Source organism: Cyprinus carpio, chromosome B16, assembly GCF_018340385.1.
Source record: "Cyprinus carpio isolate SPL01 chromosome B16, ASM1834038v1, whole genome shotgun sequence".
Lineage (NCBI taxonomy): Eukaryota > Metazoa > Chordata > Actinopteri > Cypriniformes > Cyprinidae > Cyprinus > Cyprinus carpio.
The window spans coordinates 29,324,992-29,344,420 of record NC_056612.1 but is presented as its reverse complement, the minus strand read 5'-3'; the positions used below and the strand labels follow the sequence as shown (position 1 = coordinate 29,344,420).

The 19,429-nt window shown below is 28.9% G+C and overlaps 1 protein-coding gene across 1 annotated transcript in view; it reads left to right on the top strand.

Moving 5' to 3' along the window:
* The first annotated feature begins 861 nt into the window (after window positions 1-861).
* The window catches only part of LOC109106292 (cyclin-dependent kinase 14-like), a 434,688-nt gene continuing 416,120 nt past the window's right edge, over window positions 862-19,429 (top strand). The window contains exons 1-2 of the mRNA XM_042740300.1: window positions 862-1,325; window positions 7,803-7,820. Coding sequence (XP_042596234.1) covers window positions 1,232-1,325; window positions 7,803-7,820 — 112 coding nt within the window. The 5' untranslated portion in view covers window positions 862-1,231. The remainder of the gene's footprint in view (window positions 1,326-7,802; window positions 7,821-19,429) is intronic.

Here is a 19,429-nt window from a genome sequence, read left to right as displayed (position 1 = left end):
CACTTCCTTTGTGTTCCATTTAAAAAAAACAACTTGTGCATTTGTAACGACACGAGGGTGAATAAATGACAACTAAGTTCAGCTTTTTAGTGAATTGTTGCACGTTTTGATAAAGTTGTGATTGCAAACCCGTCTTTTTTAATCGCTCTGGCTTCTGTGAAAGACTTAGAGGTTTGTATTTATACTGTGTTCTTAATAAAACATGTCCTAATAAAACAAGCTTCCACTTTTAAAGGAAACGCTGTGCTTTATCTCTGTGTGGACTGATGATGGTCTTATTTCATGCCACCTGCTGTACGGTTCAGACTTAAGCAGATGTTACTGCATTATTTGTTATGCAGCTCATTCTGTGCCGTAATTAGGATAACAGTGAAAGTTGTGCATTAGATTGCAAAGGCCCCGGATCCAGCAGGGAAATGCAAATGTTTTTTTCGACCATCCTTAATAATCTTCCACATTAAAAATACACAAAACAAAACGAGACGAGCGCAGCAGACGCACGTGAGATTTAAGTGAACATGAAATCAACACAAAATCTTCTTGCTTTCTTAAAACGCGTTTCTGCATAATTCATCAGTGCACATTACTCCAAGGAAAATGATGCAGAAGAATCACCCGTCTCTTATTTTTCATCCGCCTGTCACATAGAAACACCATCAAATCAAATCAAATCCATGCAAATACATCAGATTATTGTGTGTTTCACTCTAAAATCAAAATAAATGTATATATATAATATTGTATGTGTGCATAATATACATGCATACATACCTACATGAATAAAATCTTTTCAGTGTAGTGAATCAATTTGATAATTTCATTAAACAAACTACAAATGTCTCGAGGATGCCTGCTGGCTTTAATTAAAAGGCGAGGCGGTGTTTTACAGATGACGGACAGCTGATGCAGCCAATGAAAGACGCGCCGCCCATTCGACGGCCAATGACTGACCCGCGGGGGCGGGGCTAACGCGGCCGTTTTATCCGCACAGTCTCTCGCCGAGCAGAAGGAGAATCCCAAAAATGACATCCAGCAGCTTTCCAAAGAAAACCCGCGGCGTTTAGAGAAGTTTCCCTCCTCACATTATCACGGATCACAGCGCGTTCTTCAGAGATGTAGTCGGTAGACGCGTGAAATGTGTATTTAATACAGAAGGACAGTGTTTCCACACAACCGTTATTGACGCGCGTCCCCGATCGCAAACTCCCGATCCTTCAGCTCCGAACCGGACATGTGTGACTTAATGCCAGCGGCTCAACCGGCCGAGAAAATCGGCAAAATGAAGAAATTAAGAAGAACTTTGTCGGAGAGCTTCAGTCGGATCGGTGAGTGTCAGAAACATGGTAAAAACACGGTAAAATACGCGCCGTTATTGTTCGCGCGCGCGCGTCAGTTCCGCAGGAAAGTTTGTTTTCATTTTAAACGATCGTTTAATAAACCAAACCACGAATATAAAGAGAAAAATGAGACTGGAACGGATTGAAAGTGTGGATGTGAAGTGCAGATGCTCTCGGACCAGCCGGATATAGAATACAGAATAGAATTGAGTAGAATCTTCTGTGCTTTATCGTCAGGATCTGAACTTGAGAGAGCTTCTTATGATCTCTGAGTTCAGATCATAAAGAAGAATCAGAAATGAGATCTTATTCATATCTCAGCTTTCAATAGAAAACCATTTCGATGTGTTTTTAAGGCTTTATTAACAGATGGTGATAAAGTGGTTTATGCATCTCAAAAACATTTCACCCCAAAATCAAATAAATTATTTATTTTTCATAAAGTAAAGCCTATGATGTACTGTCATTATATTTATAAATATCTTTGTATTTCTATTTTGTAATATTTATTTTTTATTATATTATTTAAAAGATTTTTTTTTTTAATATTTGAAGATGTTTATAATGTATCAAAATAAAATCTAAAAAATAGAAATTTGTAATCATATATATATATATATATATATATTTATATCATATATATTATAGTATATACACAGAGCTGGGTAGTAACAAAACGGATTACATGGAATCTGGATTACGTAACTCAGATTCCAAAAACTCAAGTACTTGTTAAGGTAGAGTAAACTACTTTTTAAAATAACTGTAATCAGACTACAGTTACTTTTTACGGAGAACATTGATTACCATTTTATTTACACAATGGTTAATAAGTTGTTTACAATTTCATTGATTCTCCTAAATTTCGTTTGTGGTTTTTTAACAAATGTATATTTTTTCCTGTTAAACCTGCCATACATTCGTGATTCTTCGAGGTTTTTTCGAGAAGAAATTCATTGCGTGTGTGAATATTTAGTCTTTTCAAACATTCATGTTTTTGCCAATCGTAGCTATTTTTTTATGGTTTTTCATTTGCTTACATTCATAATACACTTTTCTTTTTAGTGTTTTTATTAGATTCAATATTTGACCATTGGGCAGTGATATTGCTTGTGAATTTTATTGTTTTTCAAGTATTGGTTTTTGTAAAGTAGCTGTTTTCTAAATTTACTTAATTATAAGTAATTATCCTTTAAAATCATTAGATGGTGATTTTGTTTTATTGCAGTGTTACTTAGCAAACACTAACAGCAAGGTATCATTAGTGTTAGTATTTTGTTGTCCAAGTATTAACTGTCCATACCATTGACCCACCTTGAAAAGAGCAGTTATTGTGGCTCTTGTCCGGTGGGAATTAAATATCATTTTGTGGAATATATTTTTTTCTTTGTATAGGTCAAAATAGGACAAGATTAGAACTAAGATTCAATATATGTGATATATCAAATAGAATTAGCACAAATGTAATCTAAATGTAATCCAAAAGTAATCAGATTACGTTACCAAAATGTGTAATCTAAGAGATTATATTACTGACTACAAATTTTGTCATGTAATCGGTAATCAGTAACTGATTACAATTCATAAGTAATCTGCCCAGCTACTGTATACTATATATATATATGGTGTGTGTTTGTTGTGTTTTTCTATACCACAATGCCATAATTTAAGAGATTTTATTTAAAAATTCCAAGATTTTATATAAAAAATAAGACACAATCTAAAAATACTTCATTTTATTTATTTTATATAATTTTTATTATTTAAAAAGATCTATCTATTGATGATCTAATTAAACTATTCACCCTAAAAAATTAAAATAAATTATTTTGTGAAGCTTATTATTATTATTATTATTATTATAATTATTATTATATTTTTATATTTATTATTATTATTATTATTATCAATAATAACAATTTTATTTATTTGAATATTTTTCATTTTATATTTTTAGTTTTTTATTTTCATTTTAAAATATTTTCATTAGTCTTTTGAATAATAATAATGATAATAAAAATTCATCAGGTTTCATCGTCCCTTCTTGGACAGCTATTATTGAGGCTTTCTGTCATCAGTGTAATAAAGCTGCGTCCTGTGAGAAAGAAAATGCAAGAAAAAAGAAATCCCAAATAGAAGAATGATGTGCTTCTGCTGCAGCAGCATGTGAAAAATGAAAATACATTGCATTTCTTATAAACCGAAAACACAATGCAGCATGTTTCATATTTTCAAGCTGAAATGTTTCTCAGGAGGATTTGGAAAAGCAATGATGCGTCAAGCTGATACTTCACCGTTTCTTTTTTTTTGAGATATTGAGTTTTGTTCTCTCACATGTAGGTTTAGTCTTCTGTCATCAGATGTAGAAATCTCTCACAGTTCAGTATGAGCTCAGATAGAGAGCAGATGAAGTTTGTAGAGACGGTTGAGCACTAGTTAGTGAACTGAGCTGGTGTTCAGGCTTTGCGGTGGTTAAAGATGCTGCCTGAGGGTCTTTCTCTCCTGAAGTGTGCTGACTTCATCAGCGCTCATGCGTTCTGTCACAGCAGCAGCGATGGCCTGATGATCGTGTCTGCACAGATTCATACAGACTCACTTACAAAACCCAGTTAATTATGCTGCATGCGGAGACACCTTCATTTGCATCATGCAGAGAGAGCGGGAAGACATTATGGCCAGCTCTGGAAAAATGTTCCATATGCAAGATTTGAATTAACTTGGACTAAACTATTTTACCCACTATTTGTGCACAGTGTTACTATCCATGTAGACTGAAGCCTATAATGAACTGTATATATTACATATAATATTTTATTGCATTATATATGTATATGTATATACTGTATTTGTGTCCCTGCAGCACAGAAGCAGTCATAAGTAGCACAGGTATATTTGTAGCAATAGACAACCAATACATTGTATGAGTCACAATTAGTGACATTTTTCTTGTATGCCAAAAATCATTAGGATATTAAGTAAAGGATCAGGTTCCAGAATATATTTGTAATTTCGTACCATAAACTTATAGTCTGTTCCACTTTTCTAACCATAACCTAATTTTTGATTAGTAATAGGCCATTGCACCCCCCCATAAGAACTTCATCTGAACAACTTTAAAGATGATTTTCTCAATATTTATTTTTGCCTCCCTCAGATTCCAGAATTTTCAAATAGTTGTATCTCAGACAAAATATTGTCCTCCTAACAAACCATACATCAATGAACAGATTATTTATTCAGATTTTAAATGATGCATACATGGTCAAGTTCGTCCTTATTATATTCTGTTAAATATTCTGCTTTTTTTTTTTTTTTTTTTTATTTTTCAATTTTTCTTTTAAAACTCTTATTTGTAAATAAAACAAAATATTTTTTTTTTTCTTTTTGTAATATTTAATTTGCTTTCTCCATTCTTTTTGTTGTTTTTTTTTTTTTTTTGTTTGTTTTGTTTTATTTGTTTTCTTGTTTTTTTTTTTTTTTTTTTGTTTTTTTCCTGTATATATATATTATATGATAGAGAGAGAGAGAGAAGATACTGATATATATAATATATATAGTATTATATATATATATATCTTATAAAAATATAAAAAATGACACAAGTATATTTGTAATTATTAAATTATTATTATTGATTATAAATAAATATGTTGTAAAATATTAGTTCAAAAAACTTTTAATATTATTAATGCATTATAATGATAATTTTATTTTTTAATGAAATTGTGCTTAATTTTTAATGCAAAATCTAATTACATTTATTTGTTTTTGCATGTCATGAACCTGTATAAATGTATTGTGAGTCGAGCTCTGCACGTGTGACAGTCGCAGCAGACGGAGAGTGTTCCACATCGCTCACTTCTAGGGATGCTGTCTATGTAGGCGTCAGGCAGCAGTGCACTAGTTCTGTGTTGTCTCCTCGATCGGCTGTGTCGTGGATGTCCTGGCGTCTCTGTGTGTGTGAAGGTGTGATGATCTGTTTTTAGACGTCCTTCAGAAAGCTCTTCTTCTGAATGTGTGAGACGGATGTTTAGAGCTCACGCTGTGTTTTTTCTGTTTGCTCAGTAAGACGCTTTCATGCTGAAGCTGCAGAACGCCACACAGGTGTCACAGAATTAAAGCAGAACCTGTTTCTCATCTTCTTATTTTCTCCCTGAAGTGAAAACTGTAATATATCAGCGGTTTGTGTCTGTTTTCTCCGAGGAGGGAGCAGTTTAATTTGGCTCGTCACAGCAGTGACATGAATAAATCATATTGTGAGGAACCCCACTGAAAGAGAGACGCTCGTTCTGTGAGTCGTTTTAAACTGTGAAAACAGAGGTTTATTAAGGCACACAGATGTGTCTGTTATCCACAACTTATTAAAGCAAGAGCATTTCTGGGTCTGAGTTGATTTACGCACAATATATTTTGTGTACCCAGTTATTAAAAGCAGAAATGTGAAGCTGGAATTACCAAAATAATTTAATTATTCAGTATTTTTAAATGTTTGTTATGATAGTGTCCTGCCCAATAGACTTTAGATACCAAAAAGATATTTAATAAAAAAAAATAAAATAAATTATATATATATAATAAAATATATATTTTTTTTGTATAAAATTGTATATTATTTTTTTTAATCGTTGTGCAGTGTCTTGCCCTATTGACTTTAAAAAAACATATCACAAACAATATTACATAAAAAAAAAAAAATAAAAAAAAAATAAAATAATAAAATAAAATATTAAAATTAAATATATAATTAGTAGTTTTTAATTGTATTATTGATGGTATACAGTTTATTATGATTAAAATTTGAATTCTGTTTAAAAATGGTTTCTAAAATAATGTTATATTTAAAAATATGATTTAGTTGTGGTGAGGACACCCCCATAAATCGATATAGAAAAAAATAAAATATTGTTTTTAATTAAAAAAAATACAAATAAATTTAATATTTAAAAAATGTGATTTCTGAGTGTTCGTGCGGGTCTTGCGCCGCACGAATGATATATTAAGGAGTCCACATATACGACCCCCTGTGTGGTAACAAACCCCAGTATCACAAATCACCTTCAATAAAAATGTTTAACCAACCAGAAAAATCTATCTAAAGCAAGATACTATATTGTTTTAAAATATAAAAAAAAAGTAGTATATTGAGGTTGTTTATCACTGATCGCCGTCTAGCGTGCGCTTATAGACTTTAGCAGTCCAGAAGGCATCGGTCACTGTACAGTATACATTCAGTTCCGACGGCTGACATACTGGTGATTTTCTTGCTTTATTACCAAGTTGGTTTATTGATTGCGGATCAGTCCTGCCTCTGTTTGAGACACGAGAGAGATCTTTAAAAGATAATACGACTGTCATCCAGTATTTACACTTACATGCAGTCTCATCAGATCTGAGAGCACAGCTTTATTACCAACAATCAGTGCTGTGTGATTTCATCCTGAACGACGTCCAGTTTCTGTTTCCTTCATCAGATGATGTTCTCTGAGAAGTTTAGGTTAAATATTCACCAAAACCATTCCTCTGTGGTTTCAAGGCTTTATGGGAGATGAATAAAGCACTTCAGCATCTGATGATACTTCAGAAACAAACACAGTCACATTTCACCATCAAATTAAAATAATATATTTTTTAAGTGAAGCATATGATGTACAGAATAAACACCTTAAAGTTTACCTTACAGTTCATACGGTCTATAATTCATTCAGTTTATTACTTTTATTAGTTTTTAATATTTATCTGTTATATTATTAAAAGTGATTCGATTCAAAAATAATATAATTTAAAATAAAAATGTCAAATGAAAGTAATATTTTTAAATACAATAAATAAAATATATATTGTATTATAAAAATAAGACATGTTAATAAAATAAAATGTATCTTGCTCTTGCTATTATTATTATTATTATTATTATGCAAATTATATATATATATATATATATATATATATATAATTATTGTTATTATTATTTTTCAAATTCTATATATATATATTTAAATTTACACACACTACATAACAAAAGTACAATATCATATCATATATAATATCAAACTTTATACACATACTTTGAATAAAATATTTATAAAATATTTAAAATATCAAATATTTTTAAAATACTTTCTATAAAGTATATACTTTATATTTACAAAAAACAAAATATTAATATATATTATTATTATTATTAATATTATTAAAATATATATAATTAATAACAAAAATAAATATAAAATAAAAGCACAACCTTATTATTATTTTTTTTTAAATGGAAAATATAATGTCTAATTTCTTTCATTTGATTTTGGGGTTAAATGTAAGAATATTCCTGTGGCTGTGGATGGAAAATATTTCGGCCAGTCACAGCCTTTACATTTGCATGTGCAGAATGCATTAAAGAGACACTTTTATTCACTGTACAGTAGTCAGCAAAATAGATGTCTAATATTACTTTTCTTCTCTCCCCTCAAGCCTTCAAGAAAGAAGACAGCAGCGCTTTGACGAGGTGAGAGACACCGCAGTCGTTTGTCTTTCATGATCCTGTGAATGTTGGAGGACGCAGTGAATATAACTCGGTGGTGTCCGTCCCTGCAGCAGTGCATGCTGGGATGTGTGTGTCTCTGGGGTTGAAGTGTCAGCTGTGATCATGGCAGAGATGCTTCATGGTTCTCCGCTGCGCCTTTTGTGCCGAAGCAGGAAGACCAGATATCATTTTTAATGCTCTTGATGTGAATTAATTCACGCTACACTCTTACAGCCGCTACTCAGGATTATTGAGAATTCTTCCAGTATTCCACAGTATTACTTGTAAAAAACATTTGAAATATCGTTATGCAAGTTTTCTGGGTTCTGAGAAGACAAACTTTAAAACCAGATTGCTCAAAAATATAATCAAAAGCAAAATCTTTATATATTTAGTCAGTCATCGAAGCTTTGATTTAGTGCACTACGATAAACATTTAAAATATATATTTAAAATTAAATATAATAATATTAAATTTATATAATAAATTTATATAATATACAATTTATGTTTAAAATATAATAAAATCAAGTTTTGTGGTATATATTAAATTTAAATAAAATTAAATATATATATATATATATATATATATATATATATATATATATATATATATATATATATATATATATATATATATAAAAATATATAAATATATATAAAAATATATAAAATAAATAAATAAATATATATATATATATATATATATATATATATATATATATATATATATATATATATATATATATATATATATATAAAAACAATTATTTTAAAAATTATTTAAAAATATGAATATTAATATTATAAAATTTAAAATGGTTTTAATATGTAAAATATATATTAATCTATTAAAATATATAATATATTTTAAATATATAAAATACAAATATGTTTTAAAATGAATATTCTGATTCCCCAAATTCACATTCTTACTGTATAATATCTGTTTAATTGTACATTTGTTGCATGCAAACACTCTCAATTTAGAGTCCACTCTCAAAGTTCTGTCAATTTTAGAATTCAATTCAGAGAATTAAATAAAAAAAATAATTATAACATTGAAATAGTGATAAAATTGTGTTATGTGCATTTTAAATGTTTATATGCAACTGATTTGTTAAATAAATGCGATTAATTAAACTGATTATAAAATAAACTTTACTCTCCGTGCAGGTGTTTCAGTAAAAAATTAAATAAATGGTGCATCACTAAGCACAATCTTTATTGATTCTCTTCGTCAGCATGCTATAAATTGTCACATTGTCCAAAACATTACTCAGAAAAACGTGTGATGTTAGAATAAACACAGTCGCTGCTGCAGGAAGCCGATGACTGATGGTTAAACTGCAGAAGGCTGTGAGCGTCAGTAAACGTGAGGTGATCTTTATATAACCCTGAGCTCTTTCTCTGTCGTCTGGTTAGTCCTGGACGCGCGTCTGTGTTTCTACCACTACACAATATCGAGGATGGAACTTGACTTGATTTTCTCCGTCAGGATGGTGAGAATATCAAATGATGTACGCGCTCGGCTCATCTGGCTGCTAAACTTTTGCAGAAATTCATTCTGTCATTATTTACTCACCCTCATGTCCTTGTGAAGATCTTTTCTGCATAAATTAACACTTCACATCTTGACAGTTCAGCTCCAAAAATATCCATACGTCTCATGCATTATATTCAGAGTCATATGATGCTTTGTGTGAAGAAAAGGTTATTTACTGAAAATCATTCATCTGATATCTCAAATCAGGTCTGTGACATCCAACCTGTGTCATATTTCTCACATGAAGCATCAAATGACGTCTGGAGACTTGGAATACAGTGCACTAGCTGTGTGGACTATTGTTATGATACTTTTTATGGTGACGTTCTGTCTTTTTTTGGAGTAAAGATTCTTCATTATTTCTGTTTTATGTGAGTAATAACAATTATCAGGAAAGAAAAATCAAATTGCAATTTTTTCTAATAAAATGCAATAAAAAAAAAAATCAAGGTTTGCTGTGCTTGTTTGCAGGGCCAAAATTTTGTGATATATTTTAATATGGCTTAGTAATAATAATAATCATAATAATAATAATAATAAATGGTATTATTAAAACAAAATAAAATGGATAATAATATAATAATATATATATAATAAATGTATATATAGAATATAATTAAAACAATTATTTATATGTATATATATTTAAAGTTTTATAAAATTTAATATTTTATATATTACATACTGAATTAATTCATATATATTAAATAATATAAAAATAAAAAACATTGTGTACATTTAAATATAAATATTATAAATCTTTTAATGTATAAAATATATATTTATGTATTATATAATGAATGGGTGAAAATGAAAAATATTTATAAAATAACAGTAAACAATAACAGTATACATTATATATATATAAAATATAATAAATATACATACATAGCCATCTATCAATCAACTGAATTACATTTTCATTTACTTATATATATCATGAATAATATTATTAATAAATATTAAAAAATATATATTTATAAAAAATGTAATAATAATATATTAATAAATGGTTCCAGTTATGATTACACCAACACTGAAGTGGATATAACAGTGCATTTTAAGCTCTTCATATCAACACATGATCAGAATTATGTTTTCATTTACTTATGCGTTTAGCAGACACTTTTATCCAAAGTGATTTAAAATCAAGAAAACATTTAAAAATATATTTTTTAAATTAAATATAATAATATTAAATTTATATAATAACTTGATATAATATACAGTTTATGTTTAAAATATAATAAAATCAAGATTTGTGGTATATATATATATGTATATATATATATATATATATATATATATATTATTTAAAAATATTAATATTAATATTATAAAATTTAAAATGGCTTTAATATGTCAAATATATATTAATCTATTAAAATATATAATATATTTTGTAAATATATAAAATACAAATATATTTTAAAATGAATATTCTGAGAATGAATAATAAATGATTCAACCCTTTATTTTCAGAGCTCAGTCATTATCTTAAGACCTCACAAATTAAATAAGGCGTCACAAAGGAAATTGTAATTTTTTAATCATGAACTGAAGCCTTTTCGTCTGCTCCTGTCTTTTCTCTGTGTGAAGAAGTTCATTATTTATTCTGGGCTGAGCTGGAGTCTGGCACGTTCTCTGCTTTCATTTGTTTGCTGTCAGCATTGTGGAATTAATTTAATAAATGTCGTCTTTCATCATGTTAAAGGCCCCCGGTTATTTCGCGGAACGGGCTCGTTGTTGCCACCATAAATTTATGCATTTATCACTTTTTGTGTTTGAGGAAAGCTTCAGCCTCATCTTGACGATCTCCTCGTCTTTGATGATGAATATTATCTGATAGAAGTCTTATAATCCACTGCTATTCACAAATGAATCCTTAACGAACAGGAAGTGGGTCCAGAGTCTGTGTGGTGACTTTTAAGGGCATTGAAAGTGTGTGCTACAAAGGCTTTTTTGACTTGTAAGAGCACTCAAAAACTAAACAGAGGCCTGCATTCAAGATTTATGTATTTGAATTGCATATAAAACATCCATCCATTTGTATTACACAGTTCTACATAAATAGACTGCGTTTTCATCAGTCAGAAATGAAACTGGTCACATTCCTGCACTCCAAAAAAAGAAAAAAAAGGAGAAAAAGGGCATAGTTTATTTATATTTAAGTATTTATTTATTTTTATTATTTTAAGTAATATTTTCAAAATTTATGTATTTGGCTCAGGATCAGCATAAATGTAAACCTTTTTTATTTTCCTAAGAACGTATTTTCTCAGGAATTGAGACAAATAAATATAAACACAGACAAAAAAAAAAAAAAAAAAAAAAAAAAAAAAATGGCATAATTTATTTTAGTATATTTAAGTAATTATTTATTTATTTATTTTTTAGTAATATTTTCAAAATGTATTTATTTTATTCAAATGGCTCAGGATCAGCATAAATGTAAAACTATTTTTTTTTCTCCTAAGAACGGATTTTAATTGAGACAAATGAAACTATAAAAACAGACAAAAAAAAAAAATCAGACTTTCTGTTAAAAAAAAAAAAAAAAAAAAAAAAAAATATATATATATATATATATATATATATATATATATATATATATATATATATAAACATATATATATATTTATTTATTTCATGTATGAATATGATATTTACACAGTAATAAAACTAAGTTTGCTTTTTCCAATAAAATTATATATTGTATAAATTATTTTTTTTATTATATATTACATATTACATGCAAAAAAAGAAAAAAAATATTTATTTAACTGCTAACTGTAACACCTTCAGTAAATTACTACTAATATCTCTTACCAGTTTCATTGCAATATGCATCACATCCATTTTTTATTTTATGTTTAAACCATATAATCCAAATGCATGGAAAATTATACTGTATATACAGTTGAAAACATATAACTATATATATCTAACATATAAATCTGAATATCTGTATGCATGGATAAATCATTGACAGAAAGATCATGAATTACAGTCCATCTCGTCTGCCAGGAGGCTCTTCCTGACTTTCTGACAGTAAATGAGAGTGTTAATGTAACACTGCCGTGTGTTCTTCTTCCGCGCATCAGCTCATCCACGAAGCGTGAAACGCTGAGTAGAACGCGTGATGAGGTTGTCATCGCCGCTCATCCGTCAGTTTGGCTTGCGTCATCCATGCATCCAGATGCTCGCCGATTACGCTTCGGCTCGATCTGGATCAGAGTTTTTCACAGGAAGCACCAGACAGATGACAGGCTTTTCCTTCAAAGGAACACAGAGAGGCTTTGGCCTGATAGGCTGCATCATAGATGGACTCTTAGAGGAACAAAAGCAAACGTTTGCACGGGAGAGTCATGTTGAACACATCCATATTGACGGTTTCGGCCATATACGCATGCCTAATATGCTGTTTCATGGTTTGTAAGGAGGTTCTTGTTGATGCTTGTGGCTTGATGAAGGGATGCATGATATATCAGTGCCATCTAAGTTATATTATTTATATGTTTTTATTCCTTTAAGACATCGGATATGTAATTGTGCATTCTTATTTCCTTTCCTTTTTACACTTTAAAAGATTTTTGATGTCATAATGCTCACTTAAATTAATCTTCGAAACTGAAATTATTGAATAACACCTGTACCAAATCCCAATATAAATATATATATATTTTTAATCCATGTTGGGATTCCTGAATTTAATTGTAGCATTTAAAATTAATGATTTTAATGATTTTATAGACAATTTTTATCGCTATTTAAATTTTATTATCTGACATTTGTTGAAAATAATGATCAGTTTCTTATAATTATATATTAATATAATTATCGTTTTTTTTGGCATTGACTGGAATTTTTGTATTGATGCATAAACATAAATTTTTCATGAATGTTACAATGTTTAAATTCAGCTTCAGCATTCAGAATGACTTTTCTTTTCTTTTATTTACACAGAATTTTAATTTTTAATTAGACAAATTTTAATATCTGACATTTATTGAGTATCAAAAAAATTATAATGGGAAAATATTTATTGTCTTATCAGTATTGACCAGCATTTAAATATTTGTATTATTTTAAATTTATGTAAAGCATTCTGAAAGTATTGATTGTTCATTGATTGTTTAATTTGACAAATTTAAATTTCTGATGTTTATTGATTATCATAATACTAAACAAATATAAATATTACTGGCTTACAAAACATAATTTTGTTTTATGTTATTTTAATGCTTCCATCTGTCAGGCTTTGTAGACCCCCGGTCCACCCCCCACCCCCGGGTCCTCTCTGACCGCCGCCCCCTCCGTCACAGCGAGACGCGCACCGACAAATCAATTTAAACTTTAAACTTCAAAATATGGTTATTGGAATAAATAATATTGTATGTGAATATAATGCCTTTGCTTTTCTTATTATTAAATCGAGAAAATCTGTATATTATTTTACCTTAACAAATATTAATCAAACCAAAGAAAATAAATCAAAAAAATCTTTACATTATTATACCATAACTACTTATTACTCCTGCTTATAATAATAATTAAAATTTAACTAACAACAGAAAGAGAAAAACTAAAACACCATTTTCGTTACTTAACAAGAAAATGGTAACAAAATATAAAAAAAAAAAAATAAAAAAAAAAAAAAATTTCAAAAACTAAAAAAAAAAATAAAAGTTTAGCAAAACAAAAAAAAAATAAACACTGATCTGTGAACAGTCAGATTAACAATAAAACTATGTGTCGTATAAATATAATTTGAATATTAATAATATTTTATCAACGATTAACAGTCAGAATATGTTCTGTTTCCAAGTGTCGTATAAATATAAATTGAATATTAACAATATATAATCAACCATATCTCACAATCACCCGTCGACTGCATCTGACCTCAGATGCCACTGCGTTATATTTAATCACCTTATCGACATCGCAGACTCGACCTCAGATGCCATTGCACAAAAACACCAGCAGTAACCACTTCCCCTCTTTTCAAAATAAACAACGTTCAATCTACTTCCTCGTGGAATCAAACGTATTAAGCCTGTAAGATATAAAGATATTCTCAGCCTTTTGATGTTATTTCATATGATAGCACAGTGTCCCTGAAGGACTGGGAGATGCTAAAAATTAAGAATATTTTTAAGATCTTTAAGATATAAAGATATTCTCAGCCTTTTGATGTTATTTCATGTGGAGATAAATATTTATGTACATGCACTTCAGTTAGAGAGACCATAAAATTAAAAAACTTAAATAAAATAATAAAACTAATTTAAAAAAATCAAGGAGTTTCAGAATATTTATTGCAAAGTAACATGGTAAGAAAAATCATGTTAATAAAAATCAAAGAGATTCAGAATATTTATTGCAAGATATAAAATAAAAATGGAGTTAAAATCAAGGAGATTTAGAATATTTATTGCAATAAGTAAAATACTTTGTTGCAAAATTTGTTGCAAGAAATAAAATACAGTGAGAAAAAAATGAAATTAAAAAAAAATTAATAACTAGAAATATAACATTTCTCAGCACATTGGTGATATTTCATACCGATACTAATATTTATACATTTACTGCCAGTAATGGTGATATTTCTACCGAGAAGTTAAAATATTGTAAAATAATAAAACACACAAAAAAAAAAAAAAAAAAACGGAAAATAAAAAAAAAAAAAAAAAGGAAATCCATAAAAAAAGTAAAAAAAAAAAAACACACACACAAAAAAAAAAAAAAACGGTAAGACTGGGTAATAAAATTGAGTTTAAGAAATCAAGGATATATAAAATATATACAACAAATAATAAAACAAAAAAATATAAAAATAAAAAAAAATATTCAAAAAAAACAAACAAATAAATATTCATCATTTTTGATGGTATTTAGTATGTATCTTAAAATGTTATATAATTGGTTGCAAGGTGAGTTAAAACACTCATATACATTTTTTTTCAAATGATTTTTTTTTAATTCTATATTCAGAATATTTGTTGCACAAAGTAAAATACAATAAAAAGGTGAGTTAAAATACTCAGATATAACATTTCTCAGCACATTGGTGATATTTCATACCGATACTAATATTTATAAATTTATTGCAAGAATTTAAAATATGGTAAAATAATGGAATAAAAAGCAAAATGTAAAATTAAAGTAATAAAGGAAATCCATAAAAAAAGTAAAAAAAAAAATAATAAAAAAAAAAAAGGTAAGTAAAATTGAGTTTAAGAAATCAAGGAGATTCAGAATATTTATCGCAATAAATAAAATACAATAAAAAAGTGAGTTAAAATGATCAGAGAAAAAATTTCTCAGCCTTTTGATGATATTTAATATGCATCTTAATATTTATATATTTATTGCAAGAAGTAAAATACACTAAAAAGTTAGTTAAAATAATCAAAGAAATTCAGAATATTTATGGCAGAAAGTAAAATACTGAGTTAAAATAATCTTTATAACTCAAGGATAATCAATTACTATGAACAATTAATAAAACGTGGTTAAACTGTTTAATTAATTTTAAATTAAATAAGTATATTAATTTTATTGTGCACCAACACGTATATAAAACGGCAATATTGGCCCATGTGTATTTTACTAAAACATTTTAATGCATGAAAACTGAAGCAAATGAATAAACGAATCAGAGTTTTGAATCAGTTCATTGGGGAAACCTTTTGAAGGGTCAACAGGTAATTGAATCAGTGTCTGTAACGGTTTGTTTTTATTGAAGTTTAAATGAGGAGCAAAGATGAGAAAGGATCAAGGTACTTCATATTTCCAGCAATGTTGTTATGAATATTGAGCGTCACCCTCTTAAGTCATTGTTTTATCACTTCATATTTCCAGCAAAGTTGTTATGAATATTGAGCGTCACCCTCTTGGTTTTTACAGTAATGTCATGCATTTGTCTTCCAGCGTCGGTCTGTGAGCGTTTTGTTCGTAATCCCAGCCGGCCCTCGTGAAGTTTCAGTGCCAGCGGGGTTAGACTTCCTCTTATTAAAAATGAGTCTGTATTATCCGTACTATATTAAAGTGCAGATGAGCTGATGACTTCTGATCAGCTTTCGCCAGCCGACCTCCCTCCGATAATCTTGCGACGCGCTTATAATCTCCCATGCGGCAGAGCTGAGATGTTTGACGTGTAGGGAAGTCGCCGTGTGGAGAGAGCTCGTTTGTGCTGATGTGTGTCGGTGTCTTTGGAGATTTTTGGAGGAAAATGATGTCTTTGGAGATTTTTGGAGGAAAATGAGTTCTTGAGGAGAGTTTGAAGTCATCAAAACTTCATGAACTCTCTGACTGACGAGCTAATTTTCTGTATTCAGATCGTTTTGAGTTTGAGTAAATATTAGGGTTGCATAAATTGGGGAAGAAATGTATTTATTTATCAAAAGTATTTTAGTGAATTTTTTTTCTTTATTATTAAAAAGCTCCTGGCTTGCTATGCTTGTTTATACGGCTACACTTTATTTATTTATTTAATAAAAAAATATTTTAATAAATTCATTTAAAATGTTTTATTTAAAATTAATATTTTATTTTAAATAATTTTATTAAAAGCTATTTAAAAAGCTGAATGTTTTCTATGCTTGTTTATAGGGCTACACAATATTTATTTATTTATATTATCAAATTATTTTAATTTATTACAATATTTTATTTAAAAACTATTTTAATAAAAAAATATATAATTTTGTTAAACAATCCCCATCTTTGCTATGCTTCTTTGTTTATGTATTTATTTATTTATATATTTTTATTAAAATATTAATTTAAAATATTTTATTAAAAACACATTTTTTGTTTTATATATCAATATATATATTTTAAAAATTTTATTTTATTTCAGTATGATTATAAAAATAGTTATAATAATGTTTAAGTGGGTCACAGGTCTGTTAAGATATTGTAGTAAAAAAAAAAAAAGGAAACCAGTCCTAAATAATAAAACACAATTATCTCTATATTACAGCATAGTTAGGACATCCAAAGAAATAGACTTGTTATTGTTATTGTTGGTTAAACATGGTTTGTACTGAACACAAGGTGCTGTCAATCATTCATCAAATATAAGAGGCATTTAGAATCCACTCAAACTATAAATGATGTAAATCAGTTTTGCTGTTCCATCTGTTATAATAGTAATTTTTCATATTGCCCATGCAGCTCATGGTAATATTAATGCAGCTTTGATTCTCTGTTTGATCTGTCTGTGTCTGTAACGGAGCCGGTTTAGCTCTTGACCTTCGCTGTGGGTGCGGAGCGCTGATTGCAGTCGCCGCTGTTGTTGTGATGAGATGTTAAGCGGCAGCTGGTGTCTATATTAACGTGCTGTAATTAGCTCAGACTGATGAATACGCCGGGATATTCCCCCTCCATCCCAGCCATCAGAATGACCGTTTCGCTTGTTAGCGTGCCACACGCCAGGACGGAAATATGCAGAGCGCTCTGGAAATGTCAGGCTGCGCTAAACACGCTGTTCACGCATGAATAATGCAGAACCAGAGCGACTCTTCAAAGACGTCTGAAGTGTTCGACATGCCCTCCGTGAGTCAGATCCTGCTCCTGATCGCGGCGAGAAGCGTTTACTGCGTCTCTGAGCGATGCATTGAACGACAGCAGAGATTCGTGACTCTCTCTCTCTCTCTCTCTCAGGATTCAGAGCCAGTGAACTGCTGTTATCTTCTGTCCTGATAAAGCACTTTATTATTTAGATTTATACAGTACAGACCAAAAGTTTGGAAACATTACTATTTTTAATGTTTTTGAAAGAAGTCTCTTCTGCTCATCAAGCCTGCATTTATTTGATCAAAAATACAGAAACAAATAGTAATATTGTGATATATTATTACAACTTAAAATAATAGTTTTCTATTTGAATATACTTTAAAAAATAATTTATTCCTGTGATGCAAAGCTGAATTTTCAGCATCATTACTCCAGCCTTCAGTGTCACATGTAACATCCAGTCTATCACATGATCATTTAGAAATCATTCTAATATTCTGATTTATTATGAGTGTTGGAGACAGTTCTGCTGTCTAATATATTTGATGAATAAAAGGTTAAAAAGAACTGCATTTATTCAAAATAAAAAAACATTTCTAATAATATATATTCTAATAATATATTTTCTTTACTATCACTTTTTATCAATTTAACACATCCTTGCTGAATAAAAGTATTGATTTTATTTAAAAAAAAGAAAGAAAAAAAAATTACTGACCCCAAATTACTGACCAGTAGTGTATATTGTTATTACAAAATATTTATATTTTAAAAACATAGCTTCTTTTTTTTTCTTTTTTTTTTATTCATCAAAGTATCCTAAAAAAGTATCACATGTTCTGAAAAAATATTAAGCAGCAGAACTGTTTCCAACTTTGATAATGAATCATCATATTAGAATGATTTCTAATGGATCATGTGATAATAATCCTAAAAATTCAGCTTTGCATCACAGAAATAAATGATAATTTAAAGTATAATACATTTAAAAACAATTATTTAAAATTGTAATAATATTTCATAATATTACATTTTTTTCTGTATTTTTGATCAAATAAATGCAGGCTTGATGAGCAGAAGAGACTTCTTTCAAAAACATTAAAAATAGTCATGTTTCCAAACTTTTGGTCTGTACTGTATAAGAGCGCTCAGTTTTACACCAGTTGATTAATCACAGTTCATTAAGACATTTGTTTTGTATTACAGGCTTTCTTAAATGTTGTCTTTAAATATGCAAAATTTAGTATGCATGGTGTCATTACATGTGCACTAGTTTTTCCGGAACATAAATCTGAATACTGGATGAATCCAGGTTCTTGTTGACACATTAAAGGCTTTTCCACAGGAAATGGAACTTTTTGGATCTTTCTTTTTATCGCTCCATAAATCATAAAATACTGTGGACAGAAAACAAACTCATTGCTTTTGCCTTGTTTGTAAAGGAATGTGCTGTAACATGAAGTCATCAGACGGAGTTCTTACTGACGTGGTCTGGATCGTCAT